The 23,144-nt window shown below is 28.7% G+C and overlaps 1 protein-coding gene across 2 annotated transcripts in view; it reads left to right on the top strand.

The window, feature by feature from the left end:
- LOC123259864 (probable G-protein coupled receptor CG31760) overlaps nucleotides 1-22,870 on the top strand; it is a 120,533-nt gene extending 97,663 nt beyond the window's left edge. The window contains exons 10-13 of one of the 2 annotated variants that reach the window (XM_044720636.1): nucleotides 5,680-5,785; nucleotides 5,941-6,108; nucleotides 7,981-8,628; nucleotides 22,859-22,870. In XM_044720636.1, coding sequence (XP_044576571.1) covers nucleotides 5,680-5,785; nucleotides 5,941-6,108; nucleotides 7,981-8,616 — 910 coding nt within the window. In that variant the 3' untranslated portion in view covers nucleotides 8,617-8,628; nucleotides 22,859-22,870. Of the gene's footprint in view, nucleotides 1-5,679; nucleotides 5,786-5,940; nucleotides 6,109-7,980; nucleotides 9,104-22,858 lie in introns of those variants that run through there. The other variant, XM_044720635.1, reaches the window with a different exon arrangement.
- The last annotated feature ends 274 nt before the right edge of the window (nucleotides 22,871-23,144 follow it).

Below are 23,144 nucleotides of genomic sequence, written 5' to 3'. Positions count from 1 at the left end.
GCATAACGTTGTGAGAACCATGATTCAAATTCTTTTCTTGTTGGCCGTTCTTTTTCTACTGTAGGGAATTTTCCGATCGTGACTATCCTACAAACATACAAGAAGGGATATATTGTGAACCAGATTGTTGGCTTAACTAGTGTAGCAATTTTCAGATCACCACAAACTTTTCAATGATTTTTGGTCAAATGAGCTACTGGAGTCGGTGCTTTGAGACTTCGCTTAGACAAAGCAATGAAAAACTTTCACTCCTCGTCCTGAAAGTGTTCGGCTTTAACTCATCAATCAAACTTCTTACATCTGAACAGTCCACTAATGAATTTTCGCCGTTTTAAAAATGTTATCAGATTTTTTTCCCTATCACGATAAAAATAAGCTGTTGTATTTTTAGTTAATAAATTTTTTTTTTTCTTTAAGCTGATGTTTCAGGGTTTTCACTTCTAGGAACTTTTTGGGCTCAGAATCGATTTCTTGCTTAAATGCTTGTGCCTGTAACCAGGGCACCTCCACGTGGTGACGGCGGGCAACAGGACCGTCTGGCATAGTCCCTGGGTTAACGGCTTGAATGCCGTCATGGCAGGCACAAGTAATAAGTGTTTTACGATGCAGGGACCCGGAATCCCAGTATCGGCGTCTGGTCAGAGTGAGAAAGCAGGCTCGCAGGCGTCGTCATCAAGTGACTGCAGCTCTTCATTAGTGGGTGACTTGGCTTCTGAAGCGTTTAATATGACAAGAAGTGTCTCTCACATATGTAACAAAAACTCCAATTGCTTCTGTTACATATGTGGAGAATTTGAAGTAACGAAAAGTCGTAGATCTTTTTCAAACAAATTGAAAAATGTCTACGAAACCTGCTTCGGTATCCAGATTACGAACTGGGAAGCAACTTGGGTACCACATTCACTTTGCAATCGGTGTCACACGATGCTTACTCGTTGGGAGCAGACGAAAAGTAAACAGTGCTTGAAATTTTCAAAACCTGTGATTTGGTCTGCACCAACGAGTCAAAACTGCTATTTTTGCACGACGGAAGTTTCAGGTTTTTCTTCGACAACCAAACATAAAATTCAATATGCCAACGTAACATCAGTTGTGCCAGCAGAAAGAGTTTTGAATGTCGAAGAACCTGCAGCTCCTGAACCAGTGAATGAACATGAAGAGATGGAAGTTGAAGATAACTTTGAAGAAATCGATCCTGAACCCGAAGAGATCCATTCTGAGGATGAAGAATACATCCCGAGTGGTGTTCCTAGAAGTAAAGACCCTGAAGTCTTCGATCAACTTGAATTGAATGACCTTGTACGAGACTTAGGACTATCTAAGGTAAAAGCTGAACATTTAGCCTCAGCTTTAAGGAAAAATTTATTAGCTAAAAATACAACAGCTTATTTTTATCGTGATAGGGAAAAAGAGTTCCGGAAGTATTTTACAAAAGACAGCGAAAATTCATTTGTGTACTGTTCAGATGTAAAAGGACTGATCGATGAGTTGAAGCCAAACACTTACAAAGACGAAGAATGGAGGCTTTTTTTGACTCCTCTAGGCGAAGTCTTAAAGCTGTGCTTCTTCATAATGGAAACTTATTGGCACCGATTCCAGTAGCTCATTCGACTAAACTAAAGGAGACTTATGACAATTTACAGGTTGTATTAGATAAAATAAACTATTCAGAACATCAATGGAAGGTTTGTGGTGATCTGAAAATTGCAACAATATTGTTCGCCAAACAATCAGGGTTCACAAAGTACCCCTGCTTCTTATGTTTGTGGGATAGCCGAGACCGAAAGAATCATTACATTCAAAAAGAATGGCCAACAAGAACAAATTTGAATCCTGGTTCTCACAATGTTACGCGACAATCTCTAATTGATCCTTCCAAGTACTTGCTGCCCCCACTTCATATCAAGCTTGGCCTTATGAAGCAATTTGTCAAAGCTCTGGATAAAGATGGAAACTGTTTTAAGTACTTGGGCGAAAAATTTCCAGCTATAAGTGACGCTAAATTAAAAGAAGGAATTTTTGATGGACCCCAAATTCGGACTCTATTCCAGGATGCTAATCTTGAATATGAGATGAACGAGATTGAGAGAGCAGCTTGGGGAAGTTTTAAGGAAGTATCACAGCAATTTTTAGGGAATACGAAAAGTGATAACTACGCAACTTTAGTTGACGAGTTGTTATACAACTATAATACTTTAGGTTGCTTAATGAATACAAAATTGCACTATTTACATTCTCATCTTTCACACTTTCCTGAAAATCTTGGTGATTTTAGTGAAGAGCAGCAGGAGAGATTCCATCAAGACATTAGTGTGATGGAAAACGATATCAAGGAACGTGGGATGTAAATATGATGGCAGATCATTGTTGGACTCTGAAGAGAGATTTACCCGAAGAAGAGAGGAAACGAAAGAGAAACCCTTTATGCAGGACGTTTGAAGATAAAAGGGTGAGATATAAGCGGAGAACGAATTAAAATTCAAATCCAAAGGGTTTTGATGATATTTTCCGAAAAAATTAATTTTTTTTAAGTCTTAGGACGAAATACTTTTTTTTTATGCACCACAGATCGAATGATATGATTTTTTTTATTTATTTTGAATAATAACTCGATTTTTATTATATTACATTTGATTTTTTTCCAATTTTCGGGGTTTTTTGCACATTTGTTTGATGTTTTCGAGACGTCTGAGTTATAAAAGTTGGAGATTTATATGTCGTCGATAAACCTACATGAAAATCATCATATATTTAGCTCAATACATTTTTTATCACAATATTGGGAATTTTTTGTTTTTTTCGCAATTTTCATGGGTTTTTCGGGATTTACTTAGACTTTTAATGGCTGCTGGTCTGAGTACACTTCAGATAAGTATAAAGCAGATCGAAATACATGAAAATCATGCATAGTTAGAATCTAAAAAAATTTTTCAATCACCAAAACCCCCAATTTTCCCGTTTTTTTTCGGTTTTTTACAGTTTTCTCAAAATCCTAGGGTGTAGGGGCCAAACGGACCTCAAATTCGGGTTCAGCGGGTCAAATTACATGGGAATATATGTGGCGCGTCCCAAGTACAGACAACTTTTTTTTGTGTGCCGGTGTAATTAACACCTAAGTTTATCAAGATCGTGTTGTCAGCATGCTAAATCCTTTATTTGTGTTTTTTAATTAGTTTTTTTTTGATTATCCTAAATAATTTATAGTTAAATATATAAACAATAATGTTTCTAAGGTTGAAATAATATAATAATCTTTTTAATAAACAACTTCATGTAGACATTTTGTACTTGTCCCACCAATCACAAATGCCTGTCCCACCAGTCACAATAAAAAAAATTTTTTTAATTGTTTCTACGTAGGTAATCAGTCTAATTCTTCATAATATTGAATGTTTGTAGGATAAATTTTGTATTACGAGGGAAGCATTTTTTGAAAGTTTAATGGTCAAACTGAAATTCAACTTTAAGTACCTGTGTAAAAAAAAATCGTCTTAAATTGTCATTCGTTTAAGATCTTAAACGTGACACAAACCAAGACTATTTTAAGATTATTTTAAGACGCCAAAAAAAAATTTCGAGAGCAAATTTTTAGAAATTTGGTTCTCGAATTTGTTATGAAAATTAATTTTTAGACATTTTTTAGACGGTTTTACGACTTTCTAACCGCATTTTTGAGTACGCTCTTTTTAAATTGAATTTAAAATTGTTGAAAAATTACTATCGGACAACTTTAAGACTTTTTTAAGATCATTTTGCGAATATTTTAAGACGCTCTATAATAATTTTTCGGAGCTGTCACTGTAATATCATCTTAAAACAGTCTGAAAATTTTTTAATGATTTTTTTAAGACTATTTTAAGATTTTTTTAAGACTTTTTTAAGATTTTTTCAAGACAATTTTAAGATTTATTCAAGACTATTTTAAGACTATTTCAAGACGATCCGTTTTAATGTTACGAGGCTCTGTGGCTGTAAGCTCATCTTAAAATAGTTTTGAAAAACATCTTAAAATAGACTTTAAAAAATCTTAAAATAGTCTTGAAAAAATCTTAAAATAGTCTTAAAAAAATCATTAAAAAATTTTCAGACTGTTTTAAGATAATATCACAGTGACAGCTCCAGAAAATTATTATAGAGCGTCTTAAAATAGTCTCAAAATGATCTTAAAAAAGCCTTAAAATTGTCCGATAATAATTTTTCAACAATTTTAAATTCAATTTAAAAAGAGCGTACTCAAAAATGCGGTTAGAAAATCGTAAAATCGTCTAAAAAATGTCTAAAATTTAATTTTCATAACAATTTCGAAAACCAAATTTCTAAAAATTTGCTCTCGAAATTTTTTTTTGGCGTCTTAAAAGAGTCTTAAAATAGTTTTGGTTTGTGTCACGTTTAAGATCTTAAATGAAATACAATTTTAAGACGATTTTTTTATACACGGGTATACCGCGGTAAGAGAGAAGGATTTTTCGATGTCCCATTAGTCACACTCAGTCAAATGATAATTACGAAAAAACTTAAAAACTAATCGAGGTTTTTGACAAAGGGATGTTATTAATTAGTTATTCTTCTATATTATGAGGTAAATTTTACTATAGTATAAGTTTCAGTCACATAATTATAGCTTATAATTGATAGAATTCCAGAGTCAAATGTCCCACCAGTCACTATGGAATGCCCCTACAGTAAAATTACGGAAACCGCGACATTAAAACAATTAACACACGTTGACCACTTAATTATATTCTAAAATCTAAATTAACTATATTCAATTAACTGAATGACCGGTACTCGAATTTTATACTTCCTGAATGGTAAATTAAATTGGCTTATTGTGCAGTATGTAACACTCTTGGGAGATTATTTAGTCACCGATGTAAATGTATCATTTTAACGAGCAATATCCAGGTGGATTTAATAACAATAATAACAACTATATGTATTTATTCCTAATTATTCATAAGAATAATAATTATAATTTATGGTATTGCGATATTAAAAAAAAAAAAAAAAATCAAAAATTTCATCATTATTCTTATTATTACTATTATAATTATTTTGGACAGATTATTCAAAATGATAAGAGAATTTTTTTCTAGGAAATTAAATTTTTTATAAAAAAGGTTCTTATCAATTTTTTCATATCTTTCACATTTTAGATAGAATATTGAAATAAAATGCAAAATATAAAAAAATTTTATTATTTATATTTACACGTTAAACTTTATTAATAATAATAAATAATAAAGAGAATTGTTACTATTGTAAGCCAACTTTCCCGATCCAGTTGATGGTAGACAAATTTAATTTTCATTAAATTTTTATTTATTAACTATTTTCACCACATTATCGTCGGTATGAGCACTCATACCATCCTCGGGTGAATTAATCCAATAATTAAAAATTTTTTATTTAATTGACAATTTTTGTTAAGATTAAGTTAAAGATGTTATTTTTTACTCAGTGAAACTTTTTTCGATAACCGACAATAATGTGATGAAAATAGTTAATAAATAAAAATTTAATGAAAATTAAATTAGTCTACTATTAAATTATAGTCTACCATCAACTGGATCGGGAAAGTTGGCTTACAATAATAACAATTCTCTTTATTAAGTAAAATCACCGATCTTAGGAATAATGTTTAACAATAATAATAATAATAATACCAAAAAAAAACAGGTTGTTCCTCCAGTCACCGGCAAATCCCGACCTGATGTACATAATATTCTTCTGTCACACTCAATTGACGGTGACGCCGCTTTTGGGGCTGATTTTCGGCAGCAAGGTAAAAAACCTCCTAAATAGATATTTTTATTGAAACAACAGCTGATTGGCTGAAAAAAGTAAACAATGAATAGAATATCCTTGTCCCATTCTATTTATTTAGGACTTTCCTGTTGACGAAGCAAATCAGTAAATTTGTTGTAATTTGTATGACAGGCGTACGTCGTATTTCGCGGTGGTGGGAAAGAAGACGCTATTGGGAAGCTTCCGGGTGCAACGGGTAAATTTATTGGCAAGACGTGTCGAGCGCAAGCATCCAGCAACCAAACGAACTCTATTTCTCTGCAACAGGCCAATTTCACAGAGGAAGGTGACGGAGTTATGGTAAGAAACATTTAATGCGACTTCTTTACTCCCCAGCTCTTTTTGTTTCTACTTACTGCTGATATATACTTCTATACGTACATGTACTTTAAAGTTTAAGCAATTTAGTAGGTACACCGCCTCTAGGTATATATAACGCATGACACGACACAGTATAGTTGTTAAAATACAATGTATTTGTAAACCACAAGCAAGAGGTAACGAGCCACGCCTCGTTGACTTGATGATTAATTATCATACAAATGCCTGGCGTACTGCCATACACTGATTTTATAAATGTTTTTACTTATTATATTATCGTATTCCTTATTATTTTCCTTTACACTCACTTTCTTTGTTTCATTCCATTTAATCATCAATTAACTTTACGATCTCATAAAACTATTTTTTTACAAGACACGTGCCAAAATTTATCACAATATATACACTGTAAAAAATTTCGGTGTAAAGTTGGACCCAGGGACTTTTACACCGCCGTGTAAGTGTGAAATGTCGGTGTAAAATTTCCTCCGTATGAAATTTTCACTCGTATACATTTAACACGGTGTAATTTACTGTTTTACACTATTCCGTGTTATTCATATTGTTATTATTCATAGCTTTAAAAATTTAATAACTATTACTAGCAACCTTGGAGTCTCTATGTGACTGTCGTGACTTGTGAACTACAAATAAATAAAATTTTGCTTTCTTAAATAATGACTTTTGTTAAATTGCACTGTACTTTTTTAACTATTGACGTTTTTAAAGATACAAGCTCATCCCGATGTTACACTCATCAAAACCTTTCATTTGAGTACCCACATCAATTTATTATATATTTATATATATTACATATATATGTATATATGAAAAATATATCAAAATGCATGTGGGTATTTGGGTATTCAAATGAAAGGTCTTGATGAGTGTAATATCGGGAAGAGCTTATATCTTTAAAAATATATTTAACACTATAAACATTCGCATTTTTATCAATAGATTCTAACATAGGATCCACCATATAATTAGATAAATTTTTAACAGTTTGAATATTTATTTCAACATGTTTATATTTATAATCTAATTTCGTACAAGTCTGAAACTAAACAATCAAATTAATTAATGAGAAATTTTCAGGAAATACATTTACACGCTTGGTGGTGTAAAATTTAGGATTCACACCGTTCAAATTTAACATTATACTTAGTGCGATTTTCACACCAAAAAATTTTTTACAGTGTAGTATTTTTTTTTTTTTTTTTTTTTTTTTTTTTAAGTAAACAAATATTTATTAGCAGTTAAAAAATAATTATTTAAAAATCTATAAATAAATTCATAAGCAGTTATTAATAAACTGTTTTTTCAGTATGTTTGAATAATTTTATTCTGAAGTAATTTCAACTGACCAAAGGGATGTATTTAGTATTTAATGACCAGTAGCTTACAGCAGTATAATTATCCAGACAATGAAACAGGATTGTTTGTTAGGGCTAATGAGCGAAAAATTTATAAAAATATATTCTCTAGATAATGGAGTTAGCTTTATTATTTCATTTAAAATACTTATCCTTTAATAATATTATTTTTTTTTAGTAAACAGGGGATTTATTTTTGAATAAAAAATTTCAACAGAATACTAAGTAGCTTGCGAGCTTGAAGCGATGGATTTTTTTTTATTGACATTCCGATGTTAAATATTTTTTTTTTAGCATTTATTTATAAAAAGCGAGCTTTTTAATTATTTTAAGCCCGTTTCGTAAAATAAAGAGGATTTACTCTTGGAAAAATAAATAATGTAAATAGTTCTGAATGAGTTAAATAAATTTTATGGTCATATTTTAAATAAAATGAATAAATAAATAATAATAAAATTTTTATTTAATATTTCAGGAAGAATTTCGTCGCCTTTACACACAATTAGAAATGTTGCGAGAAAAAAACATGCGACTGGGAAACCGTCACTTGGCGGCTAAAATTTTGGCGATGCAAGAAGCGTCAAACCGTTCTATAACACCGGTACCCAGCATACAGGGTATTTCAGCGACGCTTAAATTAAGTAACTTAAACATAACGACGTCGTCAACATCCACTCCGACAGCAGTAGTCGAGACAAACGTCAGTAAATTAAACGTCGACGTTTATCACGACAATGGACCCACCAGTGCTAGTGATTGTACAAAAACAAATGGGAAAAAATTAGCAGAGGGAGGAGATTTGATAACTCCGCAATCCGATAGTTTGTTGATAACTGATTCGGGTAATGAAATTCCTTTTCCTTCGACTTCGGGGCATTTTAAAAATTCTAAAATCACCGACGGTGACAGGAATATTGATGACGAGCCCCAGGCCAGAGACTCCGCCGATAGAAAGGAGGAAAATATCGGGAACTTGTCACCCGCTAAAAATAATGAAAATAAAGTTAAGGACAAGGACAGAAATAAAAACAAATCCGGGCATGCCCGTACTCACGCGATCATTATTAATTTAGATGATAAAAGTAGATGCTCCGAAGAAGTTACCGTCTAAGTTATAAGTACCGTTTATAATTAACTTGTTAATTAAATGCATCAGATTTTAAATTTTACGACAAAAACTTTTTCAAATTCAACTCTTTTTTCTATAAATATTTTTTATTTATCAACTTCAGGGTTGATAATTAACCAATAGCGCAGTAACTAGGCAGAATAATGGTCACTAGTAGTTATTTATAATTTATACTCTGCTAAACGCCCAAATTTTTTTTCTAACTCATTTTTCTAACGATGTGATAAAATTAAAGTATTTTTTTTTTTTTTTTTAAAATAAAAGTCGCTTACGCTTGTACACAATTACAGTGACCGCACAACTGACCTTTGCACAAAGTAACCTTGTTACAGAATAACCCCAAAAAATATCCGGCTGGGTCAGATTAAGCACTTGGATTTTACCAATTTTTTTTTTTCTTTATTTATATACTTAATCATTTTTTATTGAATTTATTTTATTCTTCGCTATGGCTTTTTATACATGCTGATAGAAGGATTTTTTAAAGATTGATTAATTAATTTGTTGTAATTTATTTAAATGCTTTTTTTTTAAATAAACATTTTTTTATTAATTCAAAATATTTAATTGAATAAAATTAACATTTTTAACAAAAAAAATATTTTTTCTAAGTTATAAAAAATCTTTCTGTTAGTTTAATTTATTAAATTTTTTGCAATTGAGCTTTATAGAAAATTTTAATTGCAAAATAAAAATTATTTAATACTTTTAAACTGAGGAGTTAAAATATTCTCTTGCTAATAATAATAATACTAACAGTAATACAATATTTGTTTTCAATTTTGCTAATTAAACCACCATGCTAATTAATTAAAGTGAATAAATTGATATTTTACGTGATCAAAATGGTTTCATTAATAATCTACAGAATCGCGGCACGAAACGCGAATATTATTAATAAATTGATTTTGTACCAAAACATCATTTTAAACCTTTAAATAAATTTCAGCTTGATTAAATTACATTGATTTTCTATTTCGGCATTATCATAATTACAATTAAAATTACATAATTAATACGCAAACGCTCACGCTTGTGAAAAGTGTACATACATTAGTTATCAGTATTATTTGTAAATACATAGCAGAATTTTATAAAGACCTACAACTGCTTTAACTTAAAAAAATGAATAAAATAAACTAATTTGCTTGCTAGCGTATTAGAATTTTTGTATATATCATGTACATAAACCGAATTGTATATATCTGGTCTGTGGACAGTTGATAATTAAAAAATTTTAAACTACATTGACGTCTGCTTAAAGCAAAAACTCTCTTAATATATATTTGTGGAGTAAGAATGAGCGGAAATAATTAATGGAAAAATCTGAGTAGAGCAAACTTTATTCGGTCGGACAGGAGTTGCTCAGTTTAGTTTGTTTGTTGAAAGTCTAAATTAAATGACGGCATTGTTGGTGACAGGGCATGTGCTTGTTATAAGTATTATTCATACGTGCATGTATAACATGCAATGCTGAAGAGGAAAAGAAAAGTAAGGTATAGTCTGACCTAGTCTAACTTTGTTCTTCTTCGAATTCGGTTGAATAAACAATTATATACGTCATAGCTTATCACTAACATTAAAGTGACTCATGACTTGGAATTTAAAGAATTACATATATAATATATTATCGATTGGATAAAATAATCGTGAAAAATAAAAACTGAGCCCCGTTTTTAAAAATTTTCATGATTATTTTAGCTGTAAATAAATTAAGTAATTGTAAATAATTTTTCTAAATTATTACTGTTAATATTTTTAAATTCGCCGGCTAGAGATTTTTATTTTTGTTGTGATAATTTTGAAGTTTAATATTGAGTTTATTGTAAAGGTTTAAGTCGCGAATATTTGAGATAAAATTACACTAGTGATACTAAGATATTTAATTAATGATTGCTCATGCTAATAATAAAAATAAAAATGTAAATAAGTGTATAATGACGACTAGCTTACGCCTAAAATCACAATCAGTTATTGTATTTAAAATTAAATTAAATTACTTTTATTGAAATATCAAATTCATATCAATTCAAACGTTTGAATTTAAATTGTAAATTGTTTCAAATACTGTAAATAAATAGGCAAATTAAATTTAACAATCAATTACTAGAATTTAACGAGATATTTGGTGATTTAAAAAATAAATTAAAAGCTTGGAATTTAAAATGAGTAATTTTAGCTGGAGGGAGCCAATGTAGAATTTGTGCTCGGGCTGATTTATTCTGAAAACTCGATACTATTTGATGCGATCGCGATATCGGACATTTTGGACGAAACTCTGGGAGTGTTTATGTTATTTTGAAAGCTAATGGATATCTTTGTATAAGTTATCGAGGCATTGAAATACTGTAATTATTGATATGATGATGAATAATTGAATTATTTATGAAATGTTAACTGGCATAATAATTATAATTGCCGATTTATTGTGTATTATATAAATATTTAAATAAAACTCTATCGATACGATTAAAAAAATTTATTTTTTCAAATTTTTACCTTTTTATTGATTAAGGATTTTTTTTTTATTGGAAAAGAAGGTAAGTAAAAAATAATTTTCGGCTAAAAAGTCATTATTTAGAAGAAACGTATAAATAATGTTGGTCGAAAAATGAAAAACACGGAAAAGTTCTCAGACAGTTTATAAAAAGTAACACCTATTTTTATTTTATACATACAGAACGTAAATCGTTAGAAAATACGAAGGAAAGTACTTGTAGACGGGATATAGAGCAATATTTATGTGCAATATATCTCATGTAACAGCGTTATAAATAAATATTGTAAGTTATAGTTGTGGTATCGACAGTACCGTAAAATTCCGAATGTTCAAATTTAGCTGCTACTCGAGACAAGTTAACGTGTTTATTCGATCTTAGGTCACTACTTATCAAAATCAAATTTATATTTATATTTATTCTAGAAAGAGTAAAAAAATAGTGTTTATAATTGAATTATTGATATTGGTCGAGAAGCATTGAGAATAATTTTAAAATCAAAGAAAATATTTTGAGAATTCAAAAAATTTTTTCATTTTTACTTTTATTTACTAAAGTTATCACTATTGCGGCTAAAATTAATATTTTGGAGTTTTCTATTCTGAAATAAAAATTAAATATTATTTATTAATTTTTATTATTAATACTGAAGTTGACAGACATAAAGAATTTTTTTATAATTTTATAGCAATTATTATTATAAAAAAATTCCAAATGTGAAAATTTTTTAAAAATTATTAAAAAAATTAATTCAGCAGATATTTAATAATTTTTTAACAAATAAATTAGGGTAGGGCGGGGCTAGTTGATCACTTTTTGGTTCAACCTTCCATAACTTTAAGACGATGTATTGGATTTAATCAAGTCATATACTGTTAGGTTCGTAATTTAGTCTTCTTTAAAAGGTCTAGCAACACAGAAACGATCCGAGTCCAAATTTTCAAGTTATTCCCGGAAATACGCGAGTGCTCCAAATTGCTCAACATGCCCCACTAGTGAGGCTAGTTGAGCATGGGTATGAGGCTAGTTGTGCAATGACTAAAAAAAAAAAAAAAAAAGTAGTAATTAGGTGTAACTTAGGTGTAAATTAGGAGTAAATTTGCTACTTGCTACTTGTTACTTGCTACTTAATATTAAAAATACATTAGAAATAAACTCTCTTTGTTGCTGTAAGGTGGACAGCGGGGTTGTAGGTCCACCTCAGTATACCCCTCCCGTGCGGTGTGTTTTCATGCAGGGACAGGTATACGGTCAGTAGCAAAAAAAAAAAAAGAAAAAAAAAAGTAGTAATTAGGTGTAACTTAGGTGTATATAACTTGACTGTATAGAATGATATGAAAACAAAATAAAATTGTAATTAACAAGCAAATATTTAATTAATTATAATTCTACATACGTATAATTATGATTATAATAATAATTATAAACATAATAGTATTAATTATAATTATGTTATATATTTATTAATATAATATCAATATGAGTTATTTTAATTTTTACACATTATATTAAATCATCACATGTATAAATCAATTGATAATTATTATTTTACTAAAGAAAAATTTCATTTTTCAAAATTGAAAATCTAGTAGGGCTGGTTTAACATGCAGTCAGCGCTTTGCTCAACTAGCCCCAATTGAGGCAACAAAATAAAAGTAAGGTTATAAAAGAATGATAAGAATTAAAAATAAACAATCATATGAATCGTTTATTTGAGAAACCCCACAAGTTATATCGAAACCTCATATGACTTATGGGGTTTCTCAAATAAACGATTCATATATAATCGAAAGGGCAAACATTAAGTCATCTTTGAATACTTTCGTGATCACGAAATAGCATTTTTAAGCGAGTGTAGGAGAAAAATTCTAAAGACCTGTTTTTTTTTTTAACGCAAAAAAAAAGAAAACATTTTGTCAGTTGGTCTAAACATCGGACAGCAGTTGACTCTCGCGTGATGTGTTCTCCTTTTGTAACCCTTTCTTTTCATCATTTACACTTTTGTTGTAAGTTGCTTAGTTTTCGAGATATTTCGATTGCACAACTTGCCCCTACGATCAACTAGCTCCGCCCTACCCTATTGCAAAAAAAATTGACATTTAGAAAGTTAAAAAAATTAAAAATGCAAATTTTTAAATATTTTTTTGGGACAATTTTAGAGTACATTTAGACTATTACAAAATTACGATTGAAACAAGAGAAGGGAGAGCATTGATTATGCGAGAAATGCAAACCGAGATTTGATCCAGAGCACTATGGAACAGAGTCACGGTCGATAGAAACCGTGAAGGTATGGTTGACCAAGATGCCAATGATATATGTGGATATGAAGCAAAGCAACATTGAGATGAATACATCGGATTATCTGTTCTATATAACGTGTACCGAGGATTATGAGGATTCTGCTCGCAGAGGGACGCGTTATCGTCAAGACACATGATGATCCATTGAGTATCATTGTTGAATGTCGGATTATAGATTATGCATATTTCATTTGTGATATATACGCAATAATCCGATTCTACTTTTCATCCGATTCAGTGAGGTCCGGTGATGTGAATTCGGGGCGAGCGTCGGAATCACACGCGCGTTTACGAAATAATTCACGCGATTCTTCTCTATAAGTTGGCCTTGTTTTTTTTTTATTTATTCACTACACTGAAAAAAGAAATTAACTTGAATCAAGAGAAAAATTCTTGAATTGAGAAAATAATTTTAAATAATTTAAATAAAGAAAATTTTTTTAGTTTAATTTAAAAATTTTTCTACTCAAATCAAGAAGATCAAGTTCTTCAAAATGATTTACTTGATTCAGGTTAATTTTTTTTTTATGTAGAGGTTTCATTTGCGTGCTTTAATTTGTATAAATAAGGGATAAGTTTCCAGTTTGTTGATTAAAAAAGACAGAGGGCTCTCAACAATTTTTTGACAGATTTTGCTCAGTTTGCTGAGTAAAGTCTTAAATATTTGTGAATAATTAGAAAAAATATTATAATAATAATAATTAAAGTAATCATTGAAAATTAATTTAATGAGAGTTTTAAAGCCTATAATCCCGTATCATTTCTTATAATCTCTCATTAAGGACACGTGGGGATGTAACTATAAAAATTCTAAATTTCTAAAAAAAATAATAAACTAATCAACTTTTCAAAAATCACATATGCAAACACTTTCGGTAATTAAAAAAAATCTAAAAATTTATCAGGAAAAGTTTTTTGATTCACGGAAAAAAGTAAACTGTAATAAATAATAGTCGATTTATAATAAATAATGATCAACTGCTAAAAATTACCATTCCAAACAGTAAAATCGTGATTTTACTATTCACTATATAATATTTACCATTTAAGCGTTACAATTTACTTTTTACATGGAAGAAAATACTATTTCAAACAGTAATATTCGTTATGTATATGTCTAAAATGTTAAAATATAATAATTAAGAATTCAGACTTTGGTATTTATCATTTTATACCTAAAAAATGATCTTATGATATGTAAAAAGTATAAAATAAAGTTAGTAAATTTCTAATACAAGCAACGTCAATATTTACAAAGTAAAATGATAAATTTTAAACGCAACGCTAAAAATCAAACTGTAATTATTGACTTACTTGGACTGGTAAAATGTATATTTTAAAAGTATAATTTTTACTGTTTCAAATGTAAATAAATTCTCCGAGTGAGACCCCCTTCTCTTTCATCTGAGTTCCCCTTCTCCTAATATTATGGATTATATATTGAAATGGCAATTTTTATTGTTTGAAACTGTAATTTTTTAAGATGAAAGAGTCGTTATTTACTATAGTTATTCACATATAATATTTCGGATATTAAATTATAAATTGTGGCTTTTATACTTTCTACATTAAGTTCTGTAATATTTATATTTTTGCCACCCCAATGTCCGCTTTACTGTTTGAAACTATAAAAATTAACCGAAATCCGAGTGAATATTATAGTTTACTTTTTTCCGTGTGTAAAAAATTTTTCAAATTGCCTGATTCGTCACAAAATGCCCTATAATCAATACTAGTTGAACAATAAAACAAAAAATCTAATTGAAACGATTGTATAAGAAGATATTAATTAAACAGTTTTTGACATCCGGAGTATGCATGTGCTAATATATTAAATTGCTGCGGGCAGGTCATTTGGGAATGATAATAATCGTATATTGTAACCGCAATTGTAGCGGTGAACGTTACTCAATCGAAAGTGGCCCATTAACTATTTTCGATCACGTCACTGTAGACTGTACCTATACACCGAGGCTTGACAATTTGTTGTATCCGTGACAGCTGGCAGTGATATTTCGATTTCCCCGAATCGATAGAGTTCTCTCTCTTTGATCGGGACTTCTGCCAGCTGAAAGTCATAAAAAAATTCAACACCACTGACGTTTCTGTTTTAATTTTGTGCTACCAGTGATTTCGGTGTTTTTCGGTCCGAAGCTTGAGCACTCTATCAAAAATGGATTTTACCGATAAAATTTATACTTCCAATACGACAAAAACTAAAGTTTTAAATAAAAATTGCAATATTGTGTGTACACAGTTATGTGTTGATTGGTTATACTCGGGAATTCTCTCAGCAAGAGTCCTGTGCTTGTATTTGTTGAACTTGATAGCTTATCCGTCAACCAATCTGCGTTTGTTCCAGATAATTTGTTTCCAATAGAGAACATCCGAAACATACGCGCTACTTTCAATGCAATACCATAAACCATATACGATCCAAATAATTTTGATTAAATTTTATCGTTTTAGATTTTTTACTGGTGTAATGGAATCATAAAGAGTTGAGCAATATCTAGGGTCTTAGATAGTAATGTGAGGCGTTAATTGGCCAATTAAATAAATGATCTTTTTTTGAAACAAATTATTATAAAATTTTATTGAAATCTAGGCTGATTATTGTGCAGGATTTTTTTGTATAAATGAAATTATGTTGCTTTCATCGACATAGTAATTTATTACTGATAATATTATTAGTGATTCTGTATTAGTTACTAGTATGTCGCATAATATGGCATTAATTAATAGTCCGACGGAGTATCAGCTAACGGAAATCCTACAAGCAACTTCTCTGAAATTTAGTTATAGGATTGCGTAGGTGAATCGTGTCTAAGGCTTGCTTCTATTAATAGCGTTATATTAATATGTTAATATATTGGTACTAAATATAGATCGATAAGCCATAAAAGCCAGGCATGCACTCTGATTCAAGGTACATATTTTTGCCTAGGTATTATATATATAATAAAATTTATTGTTCACTAAAAAGAATATCATTAAATAACAATAACTATAATTCTTAAAATCTTGAGAGAGATTTCAGAGAAAACACAAGAATTACAAAAGCTCTTGATTTTTTTTAGTCTATAGTTATTTTATCCTCCGGGAAATTCAATAAGCTTTTCCGGTCTCGGAATAAATCGCCTTAATGTTACTTTCTACATTACGATAATTGAGAAAATCTCTCGGAAGCTCACCAATGTTTTTTGCTTCAATTAAAGATTTTTTACGGATTATTTTTGCTTGTTTATTTTTCCAATTATTACACGTATATTCACTTTTAGTTCGATTTTTAAATTTTACCTGAATTAAAAAGTTAGAGATATAACACTATGTATATCCGATTACATTTGCATACAGATTAATTTGGTGTATAAGGGTACTTTGATCTTCTCTCTATACTATCTAATCACCGCAAAATCCATTGACGAACGTAATGATTTCCTAGCTCAAGCTCAATTGCTGCTATTGTTCGATATGTATTTACAATTAATAATGATAATAATAATAGTCATTTATGTTATTGAAATATTTTAGAAATTGTTATTATTATTATTATTATTATTATTATTATTATTATTATTATTATTATTATTATTATTATTATTATTATTATTATTATTATTATTATTATTATTATTATTATTATTATTATTATTATTATTATTATTATTATTATTATTATTATGTTTTGTACTTACTCAAGCCATAAACTTTTGAAAATTTTAAATTCAATAGATCTTTCGGTGAGATTTAGTTTGATTAATTATTAATTTTAATTTCCTCGAAATAGTTTTAATCTATCAATTAATTATTTAAGCTGACAGTTGATATATATGTCCGCCTGGTGTTTGATCACTCCTTCTATGTTAAACATGCTTATGAGTGATGAATTTAGTTTAACCAAGTAAGCATCGTAGCTCATGTTTACTACGTACTATCTACTGAAAACCCAAGAGATCTCCTCAATCATAATCTCTAATGGACACTGTATTATTTACAGCTACATTCCTTTAATTATGGTGAACATATTATTATTATTATTATTATTATTATTATTATTATTATTCTGAGTTGAAAATTTATTGCACTAAAAATCATAAATTAATGATTGTAAAAAATTTGTCAGCAACAAAGTATAGCCATAAAACAATAAAATTAAAAACAAATTCATATAAAGTATTAAAGTTTAGTCTTGAATTATTTTCCATTTTCTTTTAGTGCACCAGTCACTGGATTACTTTGGCTATATTTTATTGTACGTGCTGCTATTGTTGGAGATAAAATTACGCGACTAGAAATGGCAGGCTCTACGTGACTTTTGCTGGAACAATTTTACCTTTTTTTTTTTTTGATTACTTACTTTCTATATTTATTTTATAGATTGTTGGTGACAATGAAAAATCATTTTTTGAGGATTAACTTTAATTGAAATATTTCTCCCGATACTGCCAATAAAAAAATAAATTATTTTAAGATTTTCCAGTTAATTTAATAAATAAAAATTTTATTTTACAAGTCATGAAATAAAAAAATTATTAGAATAATTTATTATTAAGAAATATTCATAGGGTGAATTGAATTTATTAATAAAAATTTTTTAAAACCAGGACATTGGTAAAAAAATTTTTTTACAATATAAAAATGTATAAATTTGATATTTTTGTATTATAATACTATAGTAACACTATATTTAAAAATAATAAAATAAAACAAAAACATAAAATTGCTTACTGAAAATACTCAAAAATACAATACCGAAAAAAAGTACAAAATTTTGCAGTTATTGAATGAAAATTAATTTAGTATATATTTAATAATTAAAAAAAATTTAGAACAAAAAAATTAGGGCAAAAAAAATAAAAAATGCAATTTTTTTTAAATAATTTTTTCGAATAAATTTTTTTGTAAAGGGGCATTCCATAGTAACTGGTGGGACATTTGACTCTGGAATTTCATCAATTATAAGCTCTAATTATGTGACTGAAACTTATTCTATAGTAAAATTTATCTTATAATACAGAAGAATAACTAATTAACAACATTCCTTTGTCAAAAACCTTCAATACTTTTTAAGTTTCTCATAATTATCATTTGACTGAATGTGACTGGTGGGACATCGAAAAATCCTTCTCTCTTTTACCGCGGTATACTCAAAGTCGAATTTCAGTTCGACCATTAAACTTTTAAAAAATACTTCCCTCGCAATACAAAATTTATCCTACAAGCATTCAATATTATGAAGAATTAGACTGATTACCTACGTAGAAACAATTTAAAAAAATTTTTTTATTGATACTGCTGGGACAGGCATTTGTGACTGGTGGGACAAGTACAAAATGTCTACATGAAGTTGTTTATTAAAAAGAATTTTATATTATTTCAACCTTAGAAACATTATAGTTTATATATTTAACTATAAATTATTTAAGACAATTAAAAAAAAACTAATTAAAAAACACAAATAAAGGATTTAGCATGCTGACAACACGATTTTGATAAACTTATAGGTGTTAATTAATAACGAACATAAAAAAATTTGTTCTTAAAACTATTAAAACAAAATTTGTACCGGATATAAGTTAGTACGGCTGAAAAGTTACTAGGAGAGAAAAATCGATTTTCTTGTTGATTACAAAAAATTTTTTTACAAATTAGTAAAATATAAACTTTTAATAATAAATTAGGACTAAATTAGAATGAATTAGAGAAATTTTAAAATTTTAGTCATTTTCCCATTTCACATGGAATGCCCCTTAAATAAAATAAAAAAAATTGTAAAGTGACTGCGAACTTTAATATCATAGTTACTGTTTTTTGAAATAAGATATCCTTTCTCTGATTGTAACCAAAAGCATAAATGTAAATAGTTATAGTATGATAGAGGGTGTCTAAATCTCGAATGACAAGTAAAAACATCGGGAAATCGATATACTCATGAAAGCAGATCAGAAAGATACAAAGTGAGCAGTTTGAATTAATTAACTAAAATAAGAGAGAAGAGAGTACAATAGAAGAGAAGCGACTAAAGTGATGGTATGTATCGGGCATACACGTATAATACTGCCGGTGGAAACTGGAATGAACTTCGATGCAGAAACTCGATCAACAATTTGTCTTTGTATGGGATTTACGAGATCTACTTTCAATTCTCCTGTGTGTAAATCTATAAAGCTGTTGGCCTATTTAATTTACTTTTGGCTTTACGTCCTTGCACACCCCATCGGCTTTGATACACGGATTATTTCAGTTAATCCCGACACCGGCGACCGTTTCTATTTAATTGAATCACCACCCGTCTACCCATTCACCATCCGCCATCCGCCCATCCAGACTATTTTAATATCTCTAAGTAATATCGACTAAATTTTACCTGACTAATGACTCCTCGGCTTTTAACTCCCCGTGAAAAATATCAGATCCCCCCTCTTCCGCTTCCAGTAGACTCTGGGAAGAAATTGGGTCGAAGATGCCAGCCGCCGACTGACAAATGTTAACTCTTTAATTCGAAAAGTTGCATACTTATATTCGACTCGGCGTATCAAACTTCTCCTTCTCCAGTTCTCTGCTTTCTGCTTTGTTGGAAGCTATCTAACCTGTCGAGTTGTTATAAAAGTCACCCGGAAAAGCTGTCGGTTCACGAATAGATCCCTCGGGTAACACTTAAGTCAACTAGTTTATGCCAAGTGAATCGAAATATCTTGTTCTTTCAACGATTTATATTGTTTTTATTAAAATAATTATTTGGAATTTTGTGATAAATTATTAATTTTATTTTTTTTTTATTCAATAAATTATTTTTTAAATGGTAATTTTATAAATAAGAACCATTCATTCTAAATGAATCGTTTATTTGAGAAACCCCATAAGTCATATTTTTTTCGAAATCGATTTTATTGCATTTTTCGATTCTTTGAATTTCCCCTCACTTATACCAGCACAAAAAAATATTAAATCCGTGTTCAAGACCTAACCAATCGGTCGATAAAAATCTCGTTTAGTTGAGAAACCCCATAAATCAGTGACTTAAGGGGTTTTTCGAATAAACATTCAATGCAAAACACTTAAATTTTAATAATTTTCACAGTGTGGGTTTATAAAAATTAAATTAAATTATTGTTTTATTGTTTGATGCGATTTCATTGACTATAATTTTAAAATGATTGATTATTAGATAATTAGAAACTAAATTTACTGTTAAATACTTGAATTTCAATGAGTTTTATAATATTAGCTTGATGAATTAAAATTAAAAATATGTTGTTTTATTGTTGACTCTGATTTAACTGATTTAAATTCTGCAATTAATGATAACCAAATAAAAATATATTATATTTACTGTTAAATACTTTAATTTTAATAATTTTTGCAATTTTAGTATTAAGAAGTTAGATTGTGATAACTTAAAATGTTGTTTTATTGTTGACTCTCAGTTCACTAATTCGAAATTAAAAATAGATGACTTATAATAATTTTCATTAATTTTGGTTCCAATACATATTTTGTACTTTATTTTATAAATATAATAAATGATTGACGGAGAAAAATTAATAAATTAATGATTTTATTACTATTTTGTTCGTTTATTTGAGAAACCCCACACGGAAAAAAGTAAACTGTAATAAATAACAGTCGATACATAATAAGTAATGATCAACTGCTAAAAATTACCATTTCAAACATTAAAATTCTGATTTTACTATTCACTATATAATATTTACCATTTAAACGTTACAATTTACTCTTTACATGGAAGAAAATACTATTTCAAATAGTAATATTCGCGATGTAAATGTCTAAAATGTTAAAGTATGATAATTAAGAATTCAGACTTTGATATTTATCATTTCGTACCTAAAAAATGATCTTATGATATGTAAAAAGTATAAAATAAAGTTAGTAAATTTCTAATACAAGCAACGTCAATATTTACAAAGTAAAATGGTAAATTTTAAACGCAACGCTAAAAATCAAACTGTAATTATTGACTTGCTTGGATTGGTAAAATGTATATTTTAAAAGTATAATTTTTACTGTTTGAAATGTTAAATTCTCCCAAAGTGAGACCCCCTTCTCTTTCATCTAAGTTCCCTTTCTCCTCATAATATGGACTATATATTGAAATGGCAATTTTTATTGTTTGAAACTGTAATTTTTAAAGATGAAAGAGTCGTTATTTACAATAGTGACAGCTACTAATCACTTATTTTGGATATTAAATTATAAATTGTGGCTTTTATACTTACTACATTAAGTTCTGTAATATTTATATTTTTGCCACCCCGATGTCCGCTTTACTGTTTGAAACTATAAAAATTAACCGGAATCCGAGTGAATATTACAGTTTACTTTTTTCCGTGCATAAGTCAATAACTTCATAACTTCAAATCATTATAATGAATAGAAGTGATTAACAATTAAATTTTTTCATGCTCGAATATTTTTTCGGGATACTAATATTATTATTATTCATCATTGGTTCATGATGTTAATGCAAACTTAACCGAGAAAAATGTTTCTTGCTTCTCCTGAAAAATTTAGTGTTTTTGACTTATGGGGTTTCTCAAATAAACAATTCAAATATATTTATTATAAATATGTGTTAATTTTTAATTAATATAATTAACTCCAAAAAATTTTTATCAAAAGTTAAAAAAAAAAATTTTTACACTTTAAAAATTAATAAATTGTTTTTAAATAAATAAAATTATTAGCATAGTATTAATTTATTAAGAAAAATTGAAACTCTTTTGAATAAAAATAAAATTACAAGATCTTTTCAACAAGAGAAAAATATGTGTGGTACATCTACTCGAAACTTCTTCACAACTTTTTCTAAAAACTTTCCACGTAAAAAAAACCAACGAAAATTCTATTGTAATTTTTTAGCTAATTAAATTCTTTGAAGAGATAAAAATTGACTCGGTATTTTTGCTCTTAATAGAGTGATTTTTAAATTTTGTTTATTCAAAATTATCATTCATTTATGAAAATAGTGAGTTTGAATTGGAATATGAATTTATGATGAGTTGACTTATTTTGTTTGATAACAAAAGAACGAAATTTTCATGAATAAACAAACTAATTAACTGCCGTAACCTGAAGGACTGCAAAAACAAAAAAAAAGTGAATTACATTTATTGTGATTATGATGTCGGGTTTTCTGTTTGTTCTTTAAAAATGAATTTAAAAAATCACTTTAAAACTGAGAACGTGAATCGAATAAAATAGGAGTCGAAAAATGGGATAAGGAATAAATTAATAGTATTTGGACCTCTTGTACTTGGAGTTGAGTTTATTTTTTTATGTACGAAAAGAATGTTAAGTTTTAAAGTTGTGTATTGGTGAATAGGTGTGAAAGTAATGGGTCTTAACTAACCAGCACAAGATGAGCGAACAATGGGTTTGGGCAACTATTAATAAAAGAGTTTTAGGTAGATTGTGAATATATACTAATACTGGAGACTAAAACTTGTCTATCGATCAGTATAAAAGCATCAATACGTGCTTTGCACTTTACTACTTTCTTTCAGAGATGCATAGACCTGATTCCACTTGGTCTATTGATTTTTACCGACAAGTACTTTACTGCTACCACTTGGGTGGTAATAATAAACTCATCTCGGATCTCGAATTTATATTTATTTTGCTACTTTTTTTATGTTTTTTACTCTGTTTGTCGATCTTAAGGCACTTGGTACACTTTATATGC

The sequence above is a fragment of the Cotesia glomerata genome, linkage group LG2 (assembly GCF_020080835.1).
Source record: "Cotesia glomerata isolate CgM1 linkage group LG2, MPM_Cglom_v2.3, whole genome shotgun sequence".
Taxonomy (NCBI): domain Eukaryota; kingdom Metazoa; phylum Arthropoda; class Insecta; order Hymenoptera; family Braconidae; genus Cotesia; species Cotesia glomerata.
This window is presented reverse-complemented; position numbering and strand designations above follow the sequence as displayed.